This window comes from Coffea arabica, chromosome 1e (assembly GCF_036785885.1).
Source record: "Coffea arabica cultivar ET-39 chromosome 1e, Coffea Arabica ET-39 HiFi, whole genome shotgun sequence".
NCBI classification, from domain to species: domain Eukaryota; kingdom Viridiplantae; phylum Streptophyta; class Magnoliopsida; order Gentianales; family Rubiaceae; genus Coffea; species Coffea arabica.
Window position 1 is genome coordinate 1,927,785 of NC_092311.1, and position 26,027 is coordinate 1,953,811.

The 26,027-nt window shown below is 35.5% G+C and overlaps 3 protein-coding genes across 3 annotated transcripts; 1 reads left to right on the plus strand and 2 right to left on the minus strand.

The window, feature by feature from the left end:
• Nucleotides 1–994: 994 nt before the first annotated feature.
• Nucleotides 995–7,763, minus strand: LOC113700256 (casein kinase 1-like protein HD16). The gene is made up of 16 exons (XM_027220753.2): nt 7,000–7,763; nt 6,087–6,212; nt 5,887–5,960; nt 5,737–5,806; nt 5,552–5,607; nt 4,972–5,043; nt 4,752–4,846; nt 4,584–4,650; nt 4,365–4,494; nt 4,026–4,244; nt 3,793–3,932; nt 3,185–3,359; nt 2,989–3,079; nt 2,194–2,351; nt 1,454–1,642; nt 995–1,263 (listed from the first exon to the last, which is right to left on the minus strand). Exons 1-16 carry the CDS (start codon nt 7,444–7,446, stop codon nt 1,204–1,206), a joined length of 2,169 nt encoding a protein of 722 aa, XP_027076554.1. The 5' UTR covers nt 7,447–7,763; the 3' UTR covers nt 995–1,203.
• Nucleotides 7,764–15,794: 8,031 nt separating this feature from the next.
• LOC113700272 (DNA (cytosine-5)-methyltransferase CMT3) lies at nt 15,795–24,764 on the plus strand. The gene is made up of 21 exons (XM_027220754.2): nt 15,795–16,297; nt 17,798–17,832; nt 17,952–18,051; nt 19,172–19,279; nt 19,362–19,481; nt 19,562–19,661; nt 19,761–19,960; nt 20,039–20,104; nt 20,202–20,471; nt 20,576–20,634; nt 20,723–20,789; nt 20,881–21,210; nt 21,305–21,373; nt 21,454–21,540; nt 21,641–21,728; nt 22,189–22,307; nt 22,462–22,566; nt 22,660–22,703; nt 22,799–22,868; nt 22,961–23,064; nt 23,929–24,764. Exons 1-21 carry the CDS (start codon nt 15,932–15,934, stop codon nt 24,086–24,088), a joined length of 2,667 nt encoding a protein of 888 aa, XP_027076555.2. The 5' UTR covers nt 15,795–15,931; the 3' UTR covers nt 24,089–24,764.
• A 659-nt stretch (nt 24,765–25,423) lies between these two features.
• On the minus strand, nt 25,424–26,027 carry LOC113688738 (uncharacterized). Its single transcript, XM_072050896.1, has 2 exons — nt 25,805–26,027; nt 25,424–25,711 (listed from the first exon to the last, which is right to left on the minus strand). Exons 1-2 carry the CDS (start codon nt 25,925–25,927, stop codon nt 25,613–25,615), a joined length of 222 nt encoding a protein of 73 aa, XP_071906997.1. The 5' UTR covers nt 25,928–26,027; the 3' UTR covers nt 25,424–25,612.

Sequence of the window (26,027 nt, forward strand, 5' to 3'; positions counted from 1 at the left end):
AACAGAGTTTGAACACCAAATACTGTATTCGATTCGGCTCGTAAAAATTCTAGGACTCAGAACCTAATTAGTGTATGAAATTGTAAATGGTTTTATAAAGGTTGGAAGCTTTTTATAGGGTTCAGATAGAGTTCATCTAAATGGTTGAATGTCCGTTCCAATTGCAATCCCAAATTGAAGGTTTCGTTATTTGTTGTGCAAGAAGGAAAGCTTGATGTGAGTTGGTCACACTTATGTTAGTCACTTTCTCTTATTTATTTTCAAATTTAATTGTTTGGTTGTTGAGTAAAAGTATTTGTCATAAACAAATCAACTTTTATCTTAAGTTAATTAGTGAAAGTGAGAGATGATTGTGTCATATTGAATTTGATTATAAAAGGATTAAAGGTACATTTCATATTCTTAATAGCAATTGTACAATTTAAATCGTTTCCATTTGTTGAAAACAAATAAATTGTACAATTTAAACACTGTAAAATTCAAAAATGAAGGAAAAAATCAAATTGTGGTCTTTAGGTAGACTAACAAAGAACATAGTAACATTTATTTTTAGGTGGAAATAGGAAAGTTTGGTGCTAATGATAAGAATAGCAAGTCACGCGCTTCTTCTATTCACCAAAAAAAAAGGGAATAAGAATGCCAATTCTTTTTCTATATGATTATTCACGAATAGCTAGCCAAAGCAGAAACTCGCAGACTCATTTTTTGTAATTTCAACTTCAGATGTCTAGATTTCTATCTTCAAGGGTTTTAAACCAACTCAATTTATGTACATTACCTAATCCCCCCTTTTGGTTCATATGCGGGTATAGATAAATATTTTCAATTAACTCCTTTTTTCAACGCATTGATTTCTGAACTTTCTCTGCCTCATTTTATCACTACAAAACATGTTTAAAAAGAAGGGGGGGGGGGGGGGGGGGGGGGGGGGGGGGGGGGGGGGGGGGGGGGGGGGGGGGGGGGGGGGGGATTCCAGGCTCATAACAGGCACCTCTACAATCACCATCAAGTATATATTTCCACAAGAACAATCTTTACATTAGGCCATGGATTCTTCCGAGGCATCTAATCCCAGAGCAACTTTGTTATCAAATATCAAGGGCAAGAAATGAGGAAAAAATCTGGACAAATGTCCAAACATAATTCAATCTTCTCCGCTGGATCCTCGCAATTAACTACAGACTTCCTGGTTCATGCTCAGAATCAACACACAGTCCGCCCATAGCACAGGGAAGCAAGATAGAGGTTCTTTGCCCATTTTTCCTGCTTATAGTAAACACATACAGAGACAACAAAGTTAACCTCCACAATAAATGAAGTATTTTGATAACAAGATCCTTGTCCGCCAAACCAAACTGCAGGATAGCCCTTCGGTATGCAATAAAGTTAAAGCAACAACGATTGAAAACGACAGGTTACAAGGTTCAAATAGCACATCCCAACAAATATTTACCTTAACATGGGTGCTTGGGAACTGAGATGTTCTTAGAGTTTCCTGAGTCTCATCAAGCAGTTTGCGCCGAGGCACACTCAAGATAAGAGCAGCTTGATCCCAGGTAGCAGCAGTGGCTGTAATTCGGTAACCACTATCCCACCGTTTATGAATGCCCTCACTGGGATAAAGAAAATCAAGCTCCACAACCTGGAAAAACAAAGATATCTCAGTCAAAACGTTTTATGCTTAACAGAAATAAAGACACATCCAGGACAGTAATAGGGAACACAAGGCACTCTTCTGACGGTAACAGCCCATGTTTTTTTAAAAGAGGTGGGGAATGCCAAGTTTCTGTTAATTCATAGCTCAATTCCTTTCCCTTCTCCCTGTCAATTAACATAACAACTGTGAACAGCACCAATAAGACTTTAAAGTTTAAACGGCATGCATACACCCCAAAAAAAAATAATAAAGAAGGGACATAAAACTCTTCTAGGCAAAAATTCTCAAGACATTCCACTGCATGAAGAAGATAAAAAAGGGCAATTTGCACCAGTTGCACAGCATCCACTGTTGTCTAAGTTGAATCAATCTAAGATGGCGATTTTTCCATTTTCCCACCCTAGCACAAATGTCTAAAAATGCAAATTAGTTCAATGGTTTTGAGGCAAAATGTCTAAAAGTTTGTGCAGCTGATAAGGGGTGAATTGGGTCAAATCTGCAAAATAACCAGAAAACGAAGAAACAAGTAACCTAACCTGATCACTGAAGCCAGAGTTTCGGGACATGACCACAGCCCACCGAGTACCAGCAGTAGCCATAGATGTCACGTGAAACCCTTCCTTCCACTTCTTGTTAATCCACTTGAATGGAAAGGAATCACTTACTTTGTAAGATTGTTGGTTATACATGGTGCCTGCAGAGTAACAGGAATTTAGTATTAAGAGGCAAGATATTCAACTAATAAAACTGATCGATCACACGTCCAAGGTTACAAAAAATTATTATGCATACAACTTTTTGCTCAAAAAGAGGAAAAGTAAAAATAGTAAACCAGGCTAAACCAGGCTTCATGCTAATTCCCAAGCCCAAGGAGATAAACTCCTGGTCCTTCCTCTTTTCTTTTTTTTTTTTTTTGGGGTGGAGGGGACAAGGGTTGCAAAGGAACAATAAATCACAACTTGATGTGGCATGGACACTTGCAAAATGAAAATTGAGTCATCTGTCCAGTATTAGCACAAAAATTGAAATTATACAGCACAACCAGAATGAAGCAATTTTAGAGTATTAGCACATCCCAGTCTCACTTTGTTCCCTCAAGAGACAAATACTTAGCACAAGAAATCTGTCAATCTGAGCTCTACAATGGTTCACATAGACTAATCTCCACAGAGACAAGCCACTGTTACAGCTCACCCAAATGGACAAGATGCACAAATAATGGTAGCAATACTTAAGAATTGTTTCCCTATTCTTGATTCATCCGAAAGCATTTTAGCAAGTATAATTATGTTTAACTGATTGATAACAGACACCATATTTTGCAATCTTACCTTTTGACATTACCACTAACGAACTTCCATTGGTTGCACCAGCAAGACAGCTGATATAGTAGTTCTTGTCCCACTGGTCCATAATCCACTCCTGTAATAAAAAAATAATTGCACTTAGAGGTCACTTGGTCGGTGAAGTTCCAGATAAGGACAATATCTCTGTTTGTCAACAAAACAGGTTATGCAAATAACTTACCTTGTGCAAGAAAAAAGGTGATATCTCAAAAACTTGGCTTGTAAAATTAGTCCCAGCATCCATAATAATAGCCCACAAGTTGGAACATGATGCCACAGAACTTATATACAACCCATCTTCTACCCCTCTTTCTACATGTTGCGCTAATCTTGCATCCGATACATTATAATGGTACCTTTTGTGTAGAACCAAACAAAAAGAGGATAAAAAAGGGTATTCAATAGGCAATGACATTATGGCAATGGCAGAGGACTATCTACATATATAAATACACACGCACACATATACACATACACAATAGTCCTTTTGTCATTTTCCCCAACTTTTTATCCAAAATTTTTTTTCTTTTAGGTTATGTGGGTAAGCTTCACCATCCCAGAACCACTGACAAATATATTCTGGTCTATTTTCCCCCTTTAACAGAAGCAGCCGGAACCAAAAAAGAACAAAGAGGAAACAATGCTTCCAATCTATGTTCAAACCAAGTACTTACTGTTTCAGGATTCAGATTAGACAACAGAACACCCCGGTAACTTGAGAAATAAAACAATATCAGATAGCATGAACTGAACTACCACCATTCTAAGAGAAAGATCTTTTTTTTTAACCTCTGTTTCATAGGCTTCCTAGCATTGTAAATTGAAACCCATTGTGATGCTGGGACTCCCATACGAACTTTCTTCCTCGGCTGTTCCTCTTCATCCTCATCAAGATTCAATCTGGGTCGCTTTTGGCCGATTTGGATAATCTAGCAAAAAAGTTAATAAATAAAAGCTATAAAATGATTATGAACATCAAATAAAGGAAAGCAGAACATGTACTCGGGTAATAAAAGAATCACCTTTTGAGCACCATCTGTATTTAATGGTCGGGTTGCAGGATCGGCAGCAATCATACCCTCAAAAATAGATATTAACTTTGAATACTTTGGCTCTTCGTCAAATTTCAAGTTAACAACAGTTTCAAGAAATTCTCTGAGAGGGGCAGGGCAAAAGCAACATAGCGCTTCAGGAGCTGTTGCCATCTTTTTCTTAGCCACCTGGAATGATTTGTTATCACCCTGAGGTAAAAAGATTGAACACGAGTAAAACAGCTGAAGAGGACATCAGAAAAATAAAGTAGACATAGGACTTAGCTGAATACTCCAATCTAAAGGTCAGAAAGTAGGACAAGGAAGTACCTGAAAACCTTGCCATGGCAACCTGCCTCTGTGGAGAAAAATAAGCGTATATGCAAGCGATTCTAAATCATCCCTTCTACTAGCAGTCCTTCCTAAGTGAGCATGCACACTAGCATAGCGGACAGTCCCTCTGGGACATCACCAGAATAGGGGGAAAAGGGTATTTAGTGGAAGCAGAGTTATTCGAACATCAGACTTTACAGTATGAGCAACATTCACCTGAATATGTCAGGACGTTGATCATATTCAACATGTTGCCCCCTGGTGCTGTCTCTCCACTTAGTTGCTGCAATAAACGCATAGACATAAGTAAAATGGAAAGTATGGGAAATTGTTAAAAAAAAAAGAGAAGAACAAATTAGAAGTCTATTAGGTTGTGTGTCTCACCTAATCCTAAATCTACAAGAAACAACTTCTTTTCTTGAGGTGTTGATGGCTGGCCGAGCAAAAAGTTCTCAGGCTTTACATCCCCATGCACATACCTAATTTCATGAAACGTAAACCATGGCAAGACAAACATACAAACTTCAGTAGATCCCATCAATACCATACGAAACATTAAGAGATACAGACTGAAGGTAGGAACAAGAAAAAGGTGGTGTAATACCCTTTTGCATGCAGCTTCTCCAATATTGACAAGGATTCAACTGCAATGCAAGCAACCATTTCCCCAGACATCCTGCAAATTGTGCATGATCAGTTCAAAAGCAAGGCGACTAAGTACAATATATTTCTTAGCGAAAGTGAGAAACAACAGCAGCAACCAATTCTGCTGACACCCTGCCTACTCCACCTACAAGGTTTCAAAATACACTAAGACAGCAACAGATATCAAAACCATTGGCAAAAAGTCAACCTTAGTTTAAAATAAAACTATTGGCATCTCAAAAGAAGATAACAGACTATCACTTTACCCAATTTATCTTGTCTCCTACATCATCATGACACATGACCCGTTCTTATACTTTTTTATGCACATACTATTAATCAACAGCAAGCATCTGAAATTGAACTTCAAAATGCACCAAAACAGCAACCAAGTGCAATACTATGATAAAAGAGAACTCCTACTTCAACAAACATCAAGCATGCTGAAAGGACGTTAAATTTTAGCGTGCAAAATGAAACCCAATGGATATGTAAAAGAGAACATGGCACACTATATAAGCAACCCTTCAGAAACTTACGACTGCCCTGAGGAGTTCCAAACATCCCACAAGCTGGGCCCTAACATGTCCATGACCTACCACATTCAAAAAGCAATCTATCAGCATACATATAGCCAGAACAGCAATTCACAAATCCTACACGGGCGTGTCTAAAGACACATGTGCAGTACAAAGGCTAAATGCATTTAGCACTCAGATCATACCATTACATAGTAGTCTCCTTGTTTTCCTTTATAGTGTACTTTAGGCACTCCATGGCTACCTCCAAGAGTGCTATTAAGATAGAAGCAAAAAGATTTTTACAATTGAGAAAATGTAGAAACGCTTGCTAAGGAGAGGATTCAAATGCATACTTGTAAACCTGCCACTCATATGGAGGACCATAGCTGCAGCCTTTGCTATTTCTATGCTCAAATTTCAGAGCTACCTGAAATGAAAAACAACATCAAAATTAAATCACAACATCTGCATTTATTTGTGATGCTGTTTATTTTGAATAGATAAATGTAGTTTCTTGACTAATTTAAAGAAAACGGGAGAAAATTAACACTACCTCCACAGCTCCAGGACCTGTTGTCCGCTCTCCACCAGAAACACGACGACCCAAAAATACCTGTCCAAAGCCACCTTTACCTAATTTCCTCTCAACCTTATACATGGGTGAGCCTCCAACTTGCACCTGAAAATCCACTCCAACATAAGGAAAAAATGTTCTTAACATGCATAAAGAAGATGAGTCCACTAATAACTTTCCTGTCTAATAAAGCAAGCAAATAACCCAATTTTTAAAAAAATCAGCATGGGATGGTTGGGATTTAAGATACCAGGGGGATGAGGATTGAGGAGGGGGAAGGGGATGAAACCGGGGACTTCTAAATCCCGAGGTCTCAATCCTGGCCATTAGACCAAGGCCTCTACAAAAAGCCACATAACCCAATTATCAACATACCAAACCAAAAATAACTTCTTAGTCTTAAATTATAAAAGCACAATTTGAGTTCTTGCAAATCATCAGAACAAGAGCTGCACCAAATTTCTTCCACAGTCAGATACAACGCCACCCCCAAGGCATGAAGTCTTTGGGACTAAAAGCATTGCAGAGTAACTATAAATTGGGATCTACCTCAACACCCCTCTGCCAAAATTCTCAAACATGTGCTTTTACATAAGAAGATACACATTGAGATGCAATTGAGCTTGTTCACTAACCCAAATATCATTAGTTAAACCAAAAAATTAGGAAAAAAATCACCTTGATGAATTAGCACATTGAATGCCTGCATTTACATCTTTCAGCCCATACAAACGCGCATATAGATACAAAATCAACAAAGTACTGCATGCAGGCCCATTTATAATTCATCTCTACTCCCACCTACACAAACTAACCCAGCCTATGCTGCAATTAACTACGTAAGTGATTAATGAAACCGCCCCCCCCCCCAAAAAAATAAAAAGGAATTAACCTTATCAGGAAAAGATGCAAGAGAAGCATCATCTTCTAGTCCAGCACTCCCTTTAGCACTCATACCCCCACTTTCATCCCCCATCTTTTTGACCTTTTCCTCAACCACCACCGCCGCTTCTTCTTCCTCCTCCTCCTTTACCTTTTCCTTTTCCTTGTTATCCGCCTTAGCTTTTCCCTTTCTTACCCTTTTCACCACCTTTAACTCCTCCTCTACCTCAGCTACCTTCCCCGCCGCTTCCGCCGCTGCTTTAGCTTTCGCAGCACGAGTTTTAATATACTTCCCAGCAAACCCAACACCTGCCGCCTCTCCTTCTACTTTCCCCTTCCTCGCCTTCTTTTCTACTATTTCCTTTCCTTCCCCAGCCGCTGCTGGCGGCAAAACCGGTGGAACTACTGTCGGCGAACCACAAAGGCCTAGACGAACTCCGGCCCGCAACTCCGACATTTGCAGATACCACAACCCATGCAATGAACCCTAACCCTAATTGAATTTACCACCATCAGTACTACCTTTCTCTCTGTCGCAGTCCTCTTGATCTTCTTCAGCTAAGAAAGCATCATTTCCGGAACCTTGAAATCTAGCATTAATTGAAAATTAATAGAAATAAAGTGTTTATAATCGGAATCTTGACAAAGAAAAAGGGGAAATCGGGGGAAGAAATCTGGGGTTTGAATTTTGGTGAAATTGGGACTAGGGTTCGAGACGGAAAGCACGCATGCCAAAATATCTCTGACTCTCTGTGTATGTGTTGGAAAAAAGGTGAGAAAGTGCCAAAGAAAAAGGAAAGAAAGCTGGTGTATGAGTTTGGGCTCTTTCTTTATTTGTAAAATTATTGCATGTTTTGTGAATTGCTCGATGAGTACGTGGTCTAACTTTTCTAGAAGAAAAGAATGGTGACCTACAATTTTTTTTAAAGCAAATTTAGCCCATTTGGATTGCTATTTTTTTGGAATTTTTTTTATAAAAAAAATATATTATAACAATTCGACGTATATGATATAAAAATATGATTAAAAATTTATTCGTAGAATGTAAAAATTTTTAGAAGATCGGATAAATGTTTTTCCAAATTTTTACTTACATCATAAATATATATTTTCCAACGCATCCTTTTATGTTCCCAATCACAATTACTTTTGTTACGTCGCATGCATCATATCATAAAAAGTGTTACAGTAATTATTCCAAATAATACTACTTTATCCAAACAAAAGTGCATTTGACCCATGAGTTTGGGGTAGCTGGTAATGCGATGCCTTAAAAAGTTCTTGCCAAACCTTCACCTTTGAATAAGAGTCAGACTTTGCAAGCGTTTCTCTAGTCAAATATGGATTAGTTTTATTTGAAGGTGGGGATATCAAGTGTTCAAGGGAAAACAAAAAAAAACAAAAGTTCATTTGGATAGGATTTATTTATCCAAAAAAAAATTTCTTGCATCATAAACATATTTTTTGATACACTTTTTTATTTTTTCAATCACCTTTTATCTCATGTACATTACATTGTTAAAAGTTCTACAGTAATTATTTCAAATAATCTCCTATTTAAACACAGATGTTAGCAAGTTAAAAAAACAAAAACTTTCAAACCCCCTGTTTACTGTTCATGTTAAAAATTGGCTAGTTATTTTCATGTTGATGTCCAGTAAAGATGAAAAATAATTTTAAAAAATTGACAATTGAGTTGATCTATGCTTTTCATAAACTTTGAAGTTGTCATATGTAGTATCATTTTTTTTATCTGGTGCATTTTAACTTGATAGCTCAAGCATCAAATTTAATAATTAAGGAAAGGCTTGGAAGCCTTAATAGCAATCGTCAACCAGCACACTTGCATAGGAGGTGCGAATCAGAATCGAAATCGGTAATTCGGAACTTTGAAATTAGAATTTTTTGAAGTTTTGGCATCAGAATTTCTGATCGAATTCGATTTTGAATTCACCAACTTCGAATTCGAATTCAATTCGGAATTCGATAAATTTCGATTTCATCGAATTCAGGAATATAAAATTTATTATTGTAATATAAATGTTATATTACATATATATAAATATATATATATATGAAAAACTAATTTGACATCGAAATAGGAATTCCAAATCACCGAATTCAGGAATATAAAAATTATTATTATAATATAAATGCTATAGTACATATATATAAAAAATATTATATATATGTATATATGAAAAATGAATTTGAAATCAAAATAGGAATTCCGAATTTCGATTTCAAATTCACGGAAATTCGGATTTGAAAAATCCCATTACTGAATTCAAACCAAATTCCCATAATTCAAAATGCGAAAACCCGATTTCAATTCCGAATTTCGAATTACTGATTTCAAAAATTCCAAATTAAATTCGAATTCGGTTGATAAATCATAATTTTTCGATTTTGCACTCCTACACTTGCACTATTTCCCGTAGCTCCTCACAAGAGTCACAGAGGAAAAGGGGGGAGGAAGGTCACAACATGAAAATCCACTAGTACTAGCAATCTGCTAACCAAAAAGTTCCAACTCGGATGAAAAATCAAAAAGCTTATTACGATAATATGGTGGACCTAGTGACTCTTTTTGCTTTGATCTTGGTGGCATTGGTATCTATATTAGTCATGGATTGGGGTTTTTGTGCAGGTAGGAGCTAATTAAGGCAATGAGTAATGCAAAATTTGGTAGAGGGTTGCGTAGTTAGGTTCAGTGGAGTTAGAAGCAGTGGTTGTGGTTCTACGTTGCAACTAGGTGACATGGGGTTGGCTGGGGTGGGTTCTTAGGGACAACAAGTCTTCTGTTATGCAATGGTTGTGAAACATTCAAGCTACATGCTTTAATATGTTGATATCTGCGCTCTTTAAATTATCACAATTATACTTTTAATTAAGTTGAACTTTTAGAAAAAGCACGTGTCAATACATCAAGATGTGTAATATAGGCGTTAAATGTTAGTATATAACAGAAGACGCATAGCCGTCATTGAACCTCTCTGTCATGGCTTAAGGAAAGAGTATGTAACAAAATACCCATAATCATTGTTAGGCTTCTTTATCATGGCCTAAGAAAGGAGTATGGGTCATAATAGGGATGTAATCGAACCGGACTGCTCTGAGCACGGTCAAAAACTTGACTCGAACTCGGGTTGACCGAGTTCGAGCATCAAAAAACATTGCTCGAAGGCTCGTCGAGACTTATTGAGCTTTTTAATTTTAATTATTTAATATATTATTATTATAAAAGTACCCTTATACCCAAAAGAGTTGTTGAATTTACGAAATGTTTCAAATCATATAAAAATTTTTAAAAGGACAATAATGTCTTTTGCTCAAAAATTATCAAGAAAATGAAAATTTTTAACTCGAGCTCGATAAGGCTCGTATTGACTCGAGCTCATGCGAGTCAAGCTTGAGTTCTGTGAGCAAGCATCGAGCTCAAGCTTGAGCAAGTAGTCATACTCGAGCTCGACTCGACTCGACTCGATTACATTCCGAGATCATAATCGTGTTGGTGACAAGGTACAAGTGAGAGTTGGTTGACTTCAGTGAGTCGTTTGAAACTTTAAGGCCTGTTTGGCAAGTGAATTTTTTTGGTGTTTGTCTAAAATCTTACCGCAGTTTACTGTAGAAGTTTTTATAAAAACTTTTGAAGCGTGTTTTTTTAAAAAATATTTTGAAGCGTGTATATTTTTAAAAGTTTTTTTTTGAAGATTAGTGTAGTTAAAATTTTTAAAAAAACTTATAACAGATAAACTTGACAAAAAACAAGGCCTGTGTTTGGATTGCATTTTCCATGATTTTTCATGGAAAAAATACTGTAGCGATTTGATGTATGTGAGGAAAAAAAGTAATAGGGAAATATGATCACGGAAAACGACATAATTTCCCGACGGAAAACCGCAATCCAAACAAGGCCTTAACTGGCAAATAAGGCCGTCTATGATGTGAGGCAAAGCGGTAGAGACAATTTTGTCATAAAAGAATAAAAAATTTGAGGGAGGAGGGCCCAGGTCCAAATTGGTAGTGCAAATAGTCTGTTTGGATTGTAAGTTATTTGGGATTATTTGGGATATTTTTACTGTAGTACTTTTTGTGATGTGATGTATGTGAGATAAAAAGATATTGGAAAGATAAAAAGGTGTATTGAAAATTGTAAAGATTATGTAAACAAATAAAATTGGGGAAATATGAAGCAATCCAAGCAAACCCGTCAATTTCTGCCTTTTAATAGTCAACTATTCCAAAAGATATCTCTAATCAACGTGATCAACGTTTGTATTCAAACTTGCATCTATGAATTGCCTATAAGGCTATAACATATTTTCTTTTAAGTAACTCGAAAAAATCGTGAAACACATCAATCTTTAAAGACGTTACGTGTGAAAAATTAAAACAATTGATAACATACAGGAAATTCTTCCAAACTCGTGGTCTTCACAATATCATAATAATAGCACCTCATATCATAAATGAGCAGAGAAAATTAATTGATAGGCAATATCATAATAATAGCACCTCATATTTGTAAGTTGTACCTTTTTAGTCTTTCGATGATTACAAATTGCAGCTAAGGAGATAACCAAGAGATGAAGTCTTTGATGGGTTTTAAAGGATCAAATATGGCTTAGTTTCGGTTATTCCATCATATCAAATGGGTAAAAAAACAATAAACAACCCTAAGGGATGGAATAGAACAGAGAAGGGGTTTGTTTTACATTTATTTTTTAAAGTTTTTGATTTGAATGAGTGTGCAAGAGTTGGGGATGTTTTTGAAATATTTTATTGTAGTAATATATATGAAAAACTTTTACTGTGAATATTTTTAATGATGTTTTTTGAGATATATTTTAGGGTATTTTTAAGGTTTAAAAATTTTTATATTAATTTTTAAAAATTAACACTCCACCCACACCACCAGTATCCACCACCGTCACCATCCCCTCTCTCCCTTCTCCTCTCTTATTTCCGTCCCTCTTCCTCCTCCCTCTCTCCCCTCCCACCCTTTCCTTTCCTTCCTTTTTTCTCGCTGGAACCCGACCCTCCCCTTCCTTCCCCTTTCCAATTTAACCTCGTTGAGACCAGATCGTGGCCTTCGATCGAGGCCTTTTGGTTGAGGCTAGAGGGGAGGAGATGGGGTATGGTGTGGAAGGGAAAAGGGGAGAAGGAGAGGGAGGGAGGGAGAGGAATGAGGAGGAAAAAGAGGGAGAAGAAAGAGGAGAAAAGAGAGGAAGGAGGAAGATAGTGGTGGGGGTGATAGTGGTGGTGATAGATTAAAGAAGAAGATAATATAGATTTTATTTTTTAATTCTTTATATATTTGAAATTATTTTTGATATATTATATGGATATGATATTTTTAGAATTATTTTTATGTGTGTTGCTGTAACATTATATGTGAAAAATTTTGTTTTTAAAAAAATGAAGAATCCAAATAGAGCTTAAGTTCTTTAGACTACAAGATATGGTATCACAATGTGCTCGACATCATGATTATCTAATTGGCAAATAAGGGTAGCCATGATTCAAATTTGAACTGGAACAGGACCGAAATCATATTGACAATTTATTGAATTGCAACCAGAATTGAATTTTGGAAACCAAAATCGAAACCATAACCGTGACTAAAATTCAGGTTCAAATTCACTAAAAATTTGAACCAGAATCAAAATCGATGGTTTACTAACTGCTCAAACCATTTGAAAAAATATTTGCTACCTAAATATATTTAACCAGTTTAGAGTTCAATATCAATACTCACCATTTAATACTAGTAACTCCAATTTTGACCCAACAACTATTGTCCAATTCCATTAATAAGTCTATACTCCATGACTAATCTAAATCCAAGACGAATATAATTTAATTAACAATGAGATATTTTTCATAAAATTTGCATCATTTTTCTTTTTCCTTACACATGATAGCATAATTTTTTTTTTTTTACATTCATTTTCATTTTTTCTTATAACCAATTTTACGATAATAAGTCTTTAAAATAACTAAAAAAATTGGAACCGTAATCGAAAAAAATCAAAACCGTGACTAGTGCTGAAGGTTCAAGAACCGTAACCATAAGCATCATTATAAGGATCGGTTTAGGTTTTACTTTTCAACAAACTCAAAATCTTCAATTTTTAAATTGGAAGTGGTGATTTTAGAACCGTGGTCATGCCCATTGGCAAATGGGGGCACACGTCAGCAGTCAATCAAGATTTTCCTTGTGGGAATATGGCTTTGGATTTCCAACCACAAAAATGAATCTTAGCTCTTGATGATGTGTAAAAACTCCAAATCAAAGAAAATGTGGGGTTGTCGGTCCACTCAAGTTGTGGAAAATAGAAGTATAGCTGAATTGGTGGAGGCAAGGAAATTGTAATATTTGTAAAAGTAAATCTTATATACACTGAAAGTGTATACATTATTACCATTTGATTCATGATATGTATGTAAAAATTGAATTTCAAATTTAAATTTAGCATAATTGTGATTCATCTAACGCTGATAGTATATACACTGTCAGTGTACGAAAGATTAATCCTATTTGAATCTAAATGTAAGAAAGATAGTGTGTGCTTAAAATTCCAATAAATTGTTATCTCGAAACGAGCTTTAGACCAACAAATCCTCCTAAAACAAGTCCAAGAAGCTATTCAAGAAACCAATTATATACTGCAAACATCGGTAATTAATCTATTAGGAAAGTTCTTGACTAAGCATGCATAATGCATTGGAACATTTAAACCCTCTTTCTGGACTTCTTAAATTTGTTGAGCCTTTAGTGTACTTTAGGTTTAATTTGCCTTACATATGTGACTAATTTTAATCCATATATTTTGTTCAGTGACTTGAGTCTAAGGCTTGTCAGTAAAATTAATCGCTTGCTAGCATTATGCAGTTTCAATAACATTTTTTACGTTGTGATATATGCGAGAACAAAAGATTATTGAAAAGATATAAATTTTGATTGAAAAATATATTTATAATGCAAACATATAATTTTTTTGTAAATAGAATGTGATATCCAAACAAACCCATTGTTATAGCTATCTTTTTAGGCAGATGAAGAAGCAAAACTGCATGCCAACTGATGCATTGCATACAAAACAATTAATTAAGACTTTGTTTGATAACTCAACTTAATTCTTAAATTTAATGGATTTAAATTTTAATATATTCAGATCGTTTGATAACCAAATATTGAGCATCTAAATTTAATAAGTGGCACTAAATTTTTTAGGCAAAATTTGTTCCCAAAATTAAATGATAAACTATTCACTTATCACTGAATCTGATATGCACTCAAATGTATTATATTTAATGTTTAACAATTCAATAACTTAATGGATTCAAATTTCATATTTCAAACTTTAGTTTTATTAAACGCACCTAAGTATCAATCAAGTTCCTATAACTTCATGGCATAATCCTATTGCCATTTCTAGCTCAAACACTATTTTTGCATGAGCTTCAATGTTGATTAACTTGTCAATTGTTTCCAATTTTTTGCGGTCATTTACTATTTTTATGCGTCTAATTAGAAGTATGAGAAGAGATATGTACCTTGACAGATTTTTAGAAAAAATTTAACATATTAATTACTGCAACTCTTTTCAACGATCGAATATGCACGGAGCCACAACGTTAAATTACTCATTTGATACCTTCACACTAAATAAGAATGACTAGCTTGGGATGTCATTCGTGATTTATGAAGATTTTTTTTTCTAAAAAGCTCCCAATAAATGAAAATGTTTACTACTATTATACCTTCAGTCACACCTCACATTTCCAAAATATTGTCATTAAACACTTTGCAGATAATTAATTGATGTATTTGAATCACCACTTTTATTCTTTTCAATTACATAATGAATACAAAATTTTGCCAGTGATAATCTCAATCTCAAATAAACATCCTCTTTTAATGTAATCTCAAATTAATTCAACTATATCGTCTATAACCAAATCTCAAAAGAATTCAGTTATTGTTTAAATTGAAGGCCTCATTTTGCAAATGAATTTTTTGAATATTTGTCTAAAACTTTAATGTAGAATTGTAGGAAAAATTTTTAAAGTGTATAAAATTTTAGATATGTTGAAGTGTATAGTTTAAAAATTTTAAGAATTTTTTTTGAGGTTATTGTAGTTAAACCTTTTAAAAAATTTGTAGAAATCAAATTTGGCCAAAATCTTGTTTGCCAAACGATGCCAAACACGCCGTAGGCCTTGTTTGTCAAATGAATTTTTTTGGTGTTTATCTAAAATTTTACTGTAACTTTCTGTAGCAGTTATAGAAAAATTTTTGAAATGTTAAATTGTTGAATATTTTGAAATGTATAGTTTAAAAACTTTGAGAAATTTTTTGAGGTTAGTTATATTTAAAGTTTTTAAAAAATTTGTAAAAGACAAATTTGGTAAAAAACTTATTTGCCAAACAGGCCTGTAATTTTCTAAAGAAAAACTTTTATATTTTTCGTATATATATATTTTAATTAATTTTTTAACATATCAAATCAAATTGTTACAATATATAATTTTTTTAAGTAAAAATTATAAAAAATAGTAATCTAGACTAGACCTTGTTCTATTCACGTTCTACTCAGTATCAACCCGTGACTTGAGTACCCAATACCCATACCCATATTCAAACACCAATGATTACCCAACCCCCTCAACGTTCACTTTCCTCGGACTTCACTCCCCTCGTTCAAATCCACTTCATTCACTCCCCGAAATTCCGCGTTCCCGCCTAGAAATATTTTCAAATTCACATTAAAAAACTCGCACCAAAAAAAGGGAAGAAGAAGCCCTCCTTTTCAAAAACAATACCCCATTTCCTTCACCTTCTTCCCTTATCCCCTCAAAAAACCCTTTCTACTCTTTCCCCATTTTCCACAAATCTCTTCCATCGTTCTTGACCTAATTCTTTCACCTCCGAAATGGGGAAGAGGAAGGGTTCATCGACGCCGGCAGCTTCGAGGGAGAAATCTAGGGCTTCTTCTTTTTCTTCTTCGGTAGAGAAGAAGTCGAAGCGACAAAGAATGAAAGTTGAGTCGGTTCCGGCAAATGCGGATAGTGATTTCATGGAGGAGCCGGACGTGGTGGTTGTGTCGGATGACGATGAACGGGAGGATGGAGGTGAGGTCGAGGGAGAGAGCTTGTCTATGTCGCCGGCTGAGAGGAAGACAAAAAGGCGCGTTCTTGCGGAAAATGAGGAGGAAGGTGATTTTCGGTTTCTTGGTGAGCCTGTTGCTGACAAGGAGGCTCGTTGTCGGTGGCCTCATCGATATGCAGTCAAGCAAAAGGTCGGAAATGTTTTGGTTTATTGTATATAATCGACAGCTATGGATTTGTACATGTGTTTACCTGTGAAGAGTAGATGAACTTAATCTGAAAAGGGATATCTTTTAGGATTCTTCATTTTTTTTCCTGAGAGTAAGGTTTTATTCTCCATTTTTTGCGTATTCCGAAAAAATTAGGGTTTTTTTTAAAGGGTTCTGGACATTCTTTATTGTGATTATATTTGCAAGTACGTTGAATGTGAATAAAGTTTCATGTCTTTCCTGATACAAAGCTGGTTTTTGGCTGTTTTTGTAAGTAATAAAGAACAAGGACTTTTTGTTTTTTCCAAAGAAACATTTGAGACGATGTCAACTTTTTGGTCTTTTTACTATGATACAAATCAGTAGGCGCGCTAGCACATGTAACCAAGTGCTGGAAATATTGTCGGTGTAGTATGTCAGATATGGAGCTAGTTTGGAGTATTAAAAGGGTATTGATAGCTGGCCAGATTATACTGAATAAGCTCAAGTGCCTTTCAACATGGACGCCTTGAAAACTAATGTTAGCAGTTCCCTGGGCTTCTTCGCAAGTCTCTGTTTTATTCTTAGAATCTCACTGCTGAGGTTAACATACAATTTTTAACCGTTCTATGGACATTGGGATTGTATTTCCTTCAGTTGTTTGCTAGTGTAAAAAGTTTTGTCTTTTGGATCATGCCAAGTTTGTCCATTGGTCTTACGCTTTAAACTCGTTCTTTTATCTTTAGGTGAACATACAATTTTTAACCGTTCTATGGACACTGGGATTGTATTTCCTTCAGTTGTTTGCTAGTGTAAAAAGTTTTGTCTTTTGGATCATGCCAAGTTTGTCCATTGGTCTTACGCTATAAACTCGTTCTTTTATCTTTAGGTGAATCTATATGTTTTTCATTCTGAGTCTATCTCTTTTGGGTAGAAAACTTTGGCTTTCGCATAATGCTTTGGTTTTAGTTACTTGTCACTATAAAATCTTTATCTGGCTTATTCGAAGTTTGATAATTAGTGTATCCTTCTGCGAGTATGGGTTTTATATACTTAATGGGGGATTACTCATCTTGGCTAAGATTAATTTTGTCCACAACCTGCACGAACTCAATGGGAACTTTTAGACGAGCAAAAAATACTTTTCAAGTGGATTCTGCGCAAACAATTTTTCCATTAGCTCCCTTTAGCAAATAGGAGGCTGTATGTTGTCATTGTTTTATCTTTCTGATAATTAGTATCCTTTCTTTTAGTGAATCTTTATGAACTAATAGTTAAATAAAGGTAATTGTTGTTCTTAAAAGAGCCTTAGTATGAAATACTTTTGGTTGGATCTAAGTGTAGGAGATACCCCAAACATGAACTAAAAATGGTTTGGTTTTGTGTCATTAAAACAAAACTTGTTCATGCTATCAGCTATAATCATCATGCTGAATGTTGATGTGCACAAATTTAATTTGAATTTTTGGCTGAGTTAATGAGCTAATTGTTTTGGTTATACAGAGGAAACAAAATGCAGTTTTACAAGACTCAAAAGGGTGAGTATATGGTTGTTGACTATTTAATTTTCTCATTCTAGTTCTACTTGTTAGAACTGTTTGCATTTAAATTGTTGTTCTTTAATTGCTTGCATTTTTTTTTCTATTCACTTGGAAAGTGAGGATGACTCTGAAGAATTTATCGATGCTAAAAGACACTTCACTCAAGCAGAAGTTGATGGGCAGATTTTTAACTTGGAAGATGATGCTTATGTACAGGTACAGGAACTTTGCTTCCTTTTTCTAGTAAATGGAAGAGTTTGCTAGTATGACATTTTGAGTGGGCTAGGTCTAGTCATACCAAATCAAAACCTATCTAGTCTAGGAGTGAGCTGCACATATCGTGTTTTCTGTCAAGGTTTTTAGCATCTGTCATGGGTGTGCAGTGAGCTTAATGTAAGATTCATCTCTTGCTCCTGCATTTGCTTTTTCCAGTGCTGTTATGTAACAAGGAAATAATCTGTTCTCAGTATAAATATGTAGTTGTTGTCATATCTTGAAACTCGAATGCTATGTGATCTTTTTAACTTATGATTGTTAAGACTGAGTAATGATTTTGGAGAAGTAAAAGGAGGGTTTTAAGTTTGTTTACTTGGACTGAGATATCCAGCTTTTTTAAATGGTCTCAGATATCATAGACCATGTCGTGTTCCAAAACTTATGAGATTTTGTGGATGTGGCATCGTTTCTATTTCTTTCAACTGTCTGAATTCTACGGGATTCATTATCTTTCCGGAAAATTTAATGTGAATTTCCTACCCATAAATATCAGAACTTTTTTTGGGTCTTTTGTTAATTTTGTTATGTATTGCAGGTGATCCTGGTGGCTTAGCGTTTTTGCATTGAAGATTGTATAATCAAGGCCTAGATATTTTTTTCTTATAAGTTGATTCTAGTTTTTTCTTTCTTTCTTTTTTTGGGTTCAATTTTCCCTTTGCTGAAAGCTGCTTTTAGAGGTTTTTGTTTTTATCTGTGAATTTAAATTATTTTAACCATCAGAAAGCTATTCGTGAGAAACAACTCTAGAGATTTTTTTTCCACTGTACTTTTGCTTTCGAAATTGAGACAAAAATACCTTTTCAGGATTTAAACAGCTTGGAGAGTCATTTTTTAGTTATAATCTTTTGAAATGTGCCATTTATGGAGTATAACAGGCTAATACCATACTTGGAGGAAATTTGAAAGAGAATAAATTTTATATTGTTGAGAGTTGCCTTCTTTGACAACTTTGTTAGCCTGGATTTCATTGTCTTGGTTTTGCCGGTATTTTGAATCACTTGTATCCAAATCTGGTTCAGAAAGTTGTTTAATTCTTGCCTAATTAACATGCTCTCACAAGGCTGAAGAAGGCAAAAGAAATTACATCTGCAAAATAGTGGAGATGTTTGAGGGAACTGATGGCATGCCGTATTTCACTGCTCAGTGGTTTTACAGGGCCGAGGATACTGTAAGGCTTGACAATCATTCCTTTAAATATCTGTATTTTCAATTTCCATTTTCTGAATTATACTGCCACTTCCTGTGGTCAGATCATTACAGATTGTCATGTCTTTATAGACGAAAAGCGAGTATTCTTTTCTGAAGTCAAGAATGACAATCCTTTGGACTGTCTGGTTAAGAGACTTAGGATCGCCCGGCTGCCGCCAAATGTATGCTGACTTACCTAAGAAACGTCTTTTCAACTTTGAGCTTCTGTAAACCTTTTTAACAGGACCGGCTGCTATTTCAGATGGATTTGGAATGCAAGGATGCTGCAAAATCAAATTGTGACTATTATTATGACATGATGTTCTTACTGCCTCACTGCACGTTTATGAGCTTGCCGCCTGGTAACCTTTTTTCCTTTATATATTGTCAGCAACAAATTACTCTTTCTTTTTTCACAAACTTTTTAGTGTAAAGTTTTGGATGATATTTATTTTGTCCAGAGAATAATGGAGCTGGAAGTGATTCTGGCTCTACAATATCGAGTGAAGCTGATGCTGCTGGAGCAGTGGTTAGTGGTGTAGAGGTCTCCCAAGAAGCAAACCACTTGGAGATGAGGCTACTGGACCTGTATTCAGGCTGTGGGGCAATGTCCACTGGACTTTGCCTGGGAGCTAATAGCACTGGTGTTAAGCTTGTTACCGTAAGGACAATAAGTTTTCTTGACCTTCTTACTAGTTGTTATGTCGTTCTTTACCATTAAAATAACTTCTCAATGCAGAAATGGGCAGTTGATATAAACAAGTATGCATGTGAAAGTCTAAAATGGAACCACCCGGAGACTGAGGTGTATATTGCTCCCTATGGTTTTGTATCCATTATTTCTATATTTATAACCTTGTTCAGGATACATTTTTCTTCTTGATAATTTCTTTTTGATTAAGGTACGAAATGAATCTGCCGAGAACTTTTTGCTTTTGATTAAGGAGTGGGAGAGGCTTTGTGTCTCTTATGCATTAGTAGAAAGCAATGTTCTACCACATCCGTATGTTAACTCGTCAAATGAGCAAGTAGATGAAGTTGGTGGAGATGATGAAGATGACGATGTTGATGATAGTGATGGTAATAGTTCTGAAGTTTTTGAAGTCAAAGAGGTATTGGCTATGTGCTATGGGGATCCAAAAGAGAGTGGTGCTGTTGGACTTTACTGTAAGGTATACTTGTTGGATTATCAGTGTACCTTTATATCTCTATCTTGCCTTTTTAAACATTTTCAATTAGCTTTGGCTTGTAGTAATGTCTCTAAAATGCAATTTAGATTCGCTGGAATGGTTATGGACCAGATGATGAAACATGGGAGCCTATAGACGGTTTAAGGTAGGCATTAAATCTGGTTTGCTTAGTGATTTCTTGATGTTATTTCTTTCCTTGAAACAATCACTGACCTTCTATACGTGTTTCTTAGTGATTGTCAAGAGAAGGTGAAGGAATTCGTCACTAAAGGTTACAAAAGAAAGATTTTGCCTTTGCCTGTAAGTTCAAACATCTTCCAAAGAGATGTGAAGTATACTGGACTACTGCAGATTATGTTATCTAATTTGTTGGTTTCTTGATGTCTTGCAGGGAAATGTCGATGTTATATGTGGGGGCCCTCCTTGCCAAGGAATAAGTGGGTTTAACCGATTTCGGAATACAGACCAACCATTACAAGATGAAAAAAATAAGCAGCTTGCCGTCTTCATGGATATTGTGGCTTTTCTAAAGCCTAGATTTGTGTTGATGGAAAATGTTGTTGATTTGATTAAGTTTTCCAAAGGGTATCTTGGGAGGTATGCTTTTGCTCGGCTTCTTGCTATGAACTATCAAGCACGACTTGGAATGATGGCTGCTGGTGCTTATGGTCTCCCACAGTTTAGAATGCGTGTCTTTATGTGGGGTGCTGTTCCTAAAGAGGTGATACTCAGTTTTTCTTTTTCTTATTTATTTATTCAGGTTTCAAGGCGTCTTTTCTCTCTCATTAGCAGTACTTACTCTTCTATTAATGCAGAAGTTGCCTCAGTATCCATTGCCTACCCATGATGTCGTTGTGAGAGGGGTTGTTCCCAAGGAATTTGAGGTAGGCTATGGATGGTAGAAAAATATTATACAATTTGATTTTTGCTTCTTTATTAGCCTAAATCTTCTGTGTCAATGTAGTCCAATACTGTAGCTTATGAAGAAGGTTCAAAAGTTGAATTGGAGGAGGAGCTTTTTCTTGAAGATGCTATTTCTGATCTTCCACCGGTATATATTGCCAATACTAAGCTTTTTTCAATTAATGTATGCCTCTAATGTTCCTTATATGCTTAAAACTCTCTCTTTATCTTGCAAACTTAACATTTAGGTTGAAAATGACGAGCCACGAGATGAAATGCCATATGGTGGTGCGTCCAAGACTGAATTTCAAAACTTCATCAGATTGAGGAAAGATGGTAAGTTCATATTTCTTTATTTCTCCTTGAAGTACTCTGGATTTATAATTTTCAATGCCTTATTTTAAACTTGGAATTCTTGCCTTGTCTTGATGAGCATGGTAACATGATTCTAATGGATGCTAAAAAATTTATCCAACATTTTTGATCCAGAGCAAACAATACACGTTTGCTGGTGCTTAAAAGTTTCCAGCTATATTTGTCATTCATTGTTTATGTTGTGAAAAAAGTTGGTTTACCAACTAAGCATCGAACTATTTACATTCTTAAATCTGGAATGTAATACTTAAATCCATGAAACTAAAAGTACTTTGTTTTATAGGTTTCCTTTTTCTATGGCTTTTAGCTTGTCTTAATTGAGCACAGCATGGATTACGTTCTGATACAGGTTCTCTGCGTAGTTTGAGTTTGAAAAGTTATTGAATGTCGTCTTTCACATTATTTTTTCTTTCTGATGCAGAAATGCCAGGTAGTCTAGGCTTTGGATTAGAAGTAGCTCCACATTTGCTGTATGACCATCGGCCGCTCCAACTAAATAGGGATGATTATAGTCGGGTGTGTCAGATTCCCAAGAAGAAGGTATATTTTAGTTCGATAGTCTTTTTCATTTTTATGTTTTTTTTTTCCTAGTGAAAGGACCTTCTCATGTATTTATGCTTTTCAGGAGCTCTTGTCATGTAAATTGTCAATTGAATACTACCTGCTTCTGAACTATTTGTACCATGGTTGCTAGGGTGCAAACTTTAGAGATTTGCCAGGTGTAAGAGTCCGTGCTGATAACAAGGTGGAATGGGATCCAGATATAGAGCGTGTCTATCTGCCCTCAGGAAAACCTTTGGTACGACTTCTTGAATTTCTATATTATGCAGATCAGCATGTATTTGTTTATTTCTTCATTGATAATCCTTACCCCAGTGAGTTGCTTGTGCAGGTACCTGATTATGCTATGACTTTTGTTGGTGGATCTTCATGCAAGTAATCTTCATTTCTCTTCTATGTTTCTCAAATTGCTTGTTTGATGAATTTTTTTTTGTTGGCTTTTCACACAACTATTTTTTCATGCCATTTAGGCCGTTTGGACGATTGTGGTGGAATGAGACAGTACCTACAGTTGTCACACGAGCAGAACCTCACAATCAGGTACTGTTGTTGTCACTTTCTAATTTAATTGAATATTCTGGTTTGCTGTTTTATACTTCACTGCATGATGAATCTTCTTTGGACTTTGTCAGACCATATTGCATCCAAAGCAAGACAGAGTCCTTACAATCCGAGAGAACGCCAGACTCCAAGGATTTCCTGATTATTACAAACTTTTTGGCCCCATTAAAGAAAGGTAAAAGCTGAGGAACAATTATGTTTCTGACATATTTAGGCATTCTATAGAGTACGTGCTAATATGATCCTCAGGTTCTCTCAATCCTTGTTACACCCTCGTAATATGATCCTCAGGTTCTCTCAATCCTTGTTACACCCTCGAATAAAACAAACTACCTCTTGGCCTCATACTTAGTCTTTTTCCATTAGTTAGAATTTGTAGATATATGTTGAAACGAGGGAAAAAAATTGCAGTAGCAGTGGGTTTGTCCCGTCAGAGTGAAAGAAAATTAGACCCCAAAAAGTTTTTCCCTTTCACCTGTTCTCATAATGACAGTGAGGATTTAGGACATGTTGCTGACGAATATGGCAATGCATGGGTTGTGTGATAAAATGGTGAACAGGTTGCAGAACTCTTAAAATTAGCTTAATTTTGAGATGGAAGTGTTCAACGTATTGCATCTAGATTTCACTGTGAAAGTAAAATATCAACTCAACTATACAGAGGCTTTTCAGTAGTATTAGTCACCTAGTTTCGCAAAATCTGGGACCTTCTGCACTTCAGATAATCTGTGAGCCAAATTCCAAATGGTGTCTACTTAGTGTGCAGAGCACAAGTTACTCAGCTTCTGTTTCTTCATGAGTTTGGTCATTGTCAATAGGCCTATGTTGCTACATGTTTGAGATGTTATTTATAAAGCAATTAGTTGCTGATTTGCTTGACTGCATCGTGATTATATGTTCAAGAAAGTAAGCCATGTTCATTATCCTGAAATTTTGATTGGCTTATTTGGTAATCAACAATAGTATAATACCTCCTATGTGAACACGGAATGGATATCTGTTTGCAATTAGTAAGACTCGATGTTTTATGATACTTCAGGTACATTCAAGTTGGCAACGCAGTTGCTGTGCCTGTTGCTCGCGCTTTAGGATTTTCTTTAGCTTTGGCTTTGAAGGGTTTGTCAGGCGACGAACCAGTACTGCAATTACCAAAGAGCTTTCCAAATAATGTCGAACTTCCTGCAGAAGTGTCTTCATGAAGGAAGTCAAATTTGTGTTTTTGTAACCCATCCAATACAACACTAAAGTACATGCCATTTATTGGTCACATTTATTGGTTATTTGTCGGAATTGTTCATAATTTGTATAATTTGAGTACCATGTTACTATTATTTACTCCATGAAACAGCATGTGCTGAAAGTAGTACTGCTGAACTCTTGCTGATCAACTGATCCTCACACGTTGTGATGTATGAGCTGAACGTGTTGAAAGAGAAGCATTATCGTGCGAAGCAATGTTCTAGTTTCTATAATTTGATCATTGACAGGTGCGAAGACAGTCATTCTGGGATGCGGGATTGGAGCGGTTGTCAGAACAACCGTTTCGGAAGGTGTAACACTATTTGTATATAGTGTAACATCATCTGTACAAGGTGTAACAATAGAACAATATTTTTATAAGTCTCACACGGCATGAAAATCGAATTACAAGATGTGATCTGAGCTGCATAAATTTTTGAAGCCTCATCCAGACCGTCCAGGCCTCTCGTCCGCGATTCTGCCTTGCCTTTCGTTGTCAATGTCAACAATAAGAATTTTGCTTCTCTCTGCTGTCAGTATGCTAGACATTTTCTGTAGCTCGAAACTAATCTTCATGTGATCTTATTTTGATGGATGTGGTTGTGTTCGAGAATGGAAGCAAATTTGTTTAAATTATTTTGATGGATCTTTTATATTTTGTACTTCTGTTAAATCTTATGATTTTTTAAATTAAATATATTTGTGACATGTTTAATGTATTTTCTATCATGTTGGACGATTTTTAGTGAGATGATTAATAATATTGACTTATGTTTTATCAAAAAAAAAAGAAAAAAAACTTAAGTCTTACCAAGCTACTCGCTATTATTTGATCGAAGGGTGAAGTGCCAACAAGACACGTTTCTAAGATTTGTAGGGTTTGTTCTTAGATTGATCATTTAATTGATTATAGATTTTGATTTTGAATAATATCTTTTCTGATATTTTTGATTACTTTTGTACTTTGATTACAGACTTTTCAACGATCAAGAAAGTTTAAATCTGTAATTACTCAAAGAATAACCTTTGCTGATTCTAATTATTCTTTATAATAATTTATATAATCAAATTTTATAAAATAACTGAGAACAAGGTCGTAGTAGTAGAGTTCAAGTGAATTTAGTGACTTTGAAATTGCAATCTGGTATTTGAAAGACACCCGTGATGATCTCTTGAGGATTGATGGTCACCAACTCACCGTTATTATTTTCCCTCCAACAAAACTTTGAAGAAACACAAAATTCTACCCAGAGATGAGCAAATGAAAAACAGAGTTACAATATGAGATCACCAAATACTAAAACTGTGAAACACTTGCCATTTTTGTTTGGATTACTACAAGATACTGATGTGAATTCAGATACTCTTGATAGTACTAAAGAAAATACGTGAAGTACCTCATTTAGCAGCAAGAAGTTCAACAACAGAATTTGCTATTCAAATCACCAACTGTTGCATCAACTACAAATACATCTGAATTAGTTTTAGGAAGCAAATTTTTGGGATTTTTTCAATTTGTCGATTGGAAAAGGGGGCAACCGAAGAACAGCTTCCTCAGTCTCAATAGGGTCCGATCTCAATATCTGCAAAGAAACCGGGGTAAAAAAAGAAAACCTGAAATCAGTTTGAACGGTTCAAAACAACAAGGAAAAAGAAAAGAATCAAAATTGACTTACTGGGTCTTTGAGAATTGGCTTAGTGTCATCGAGAGCAGGTCTAAATTGGGGTTTTTTCTGGCCTTTCGTTTCAGTTCCGCCATTGCTGCTCTTGCTCGAAGCCTCTGCTGCTGCTTTCTTCATTCTTTTCCTCAGTTCTTGCTAAGTGGTGGGTTTAATTGGTAGGCGTTGCGCCTCCTTTCTATTATGTATAATCGTGGGCTTTTGTCTAGCTAGGTTGAGA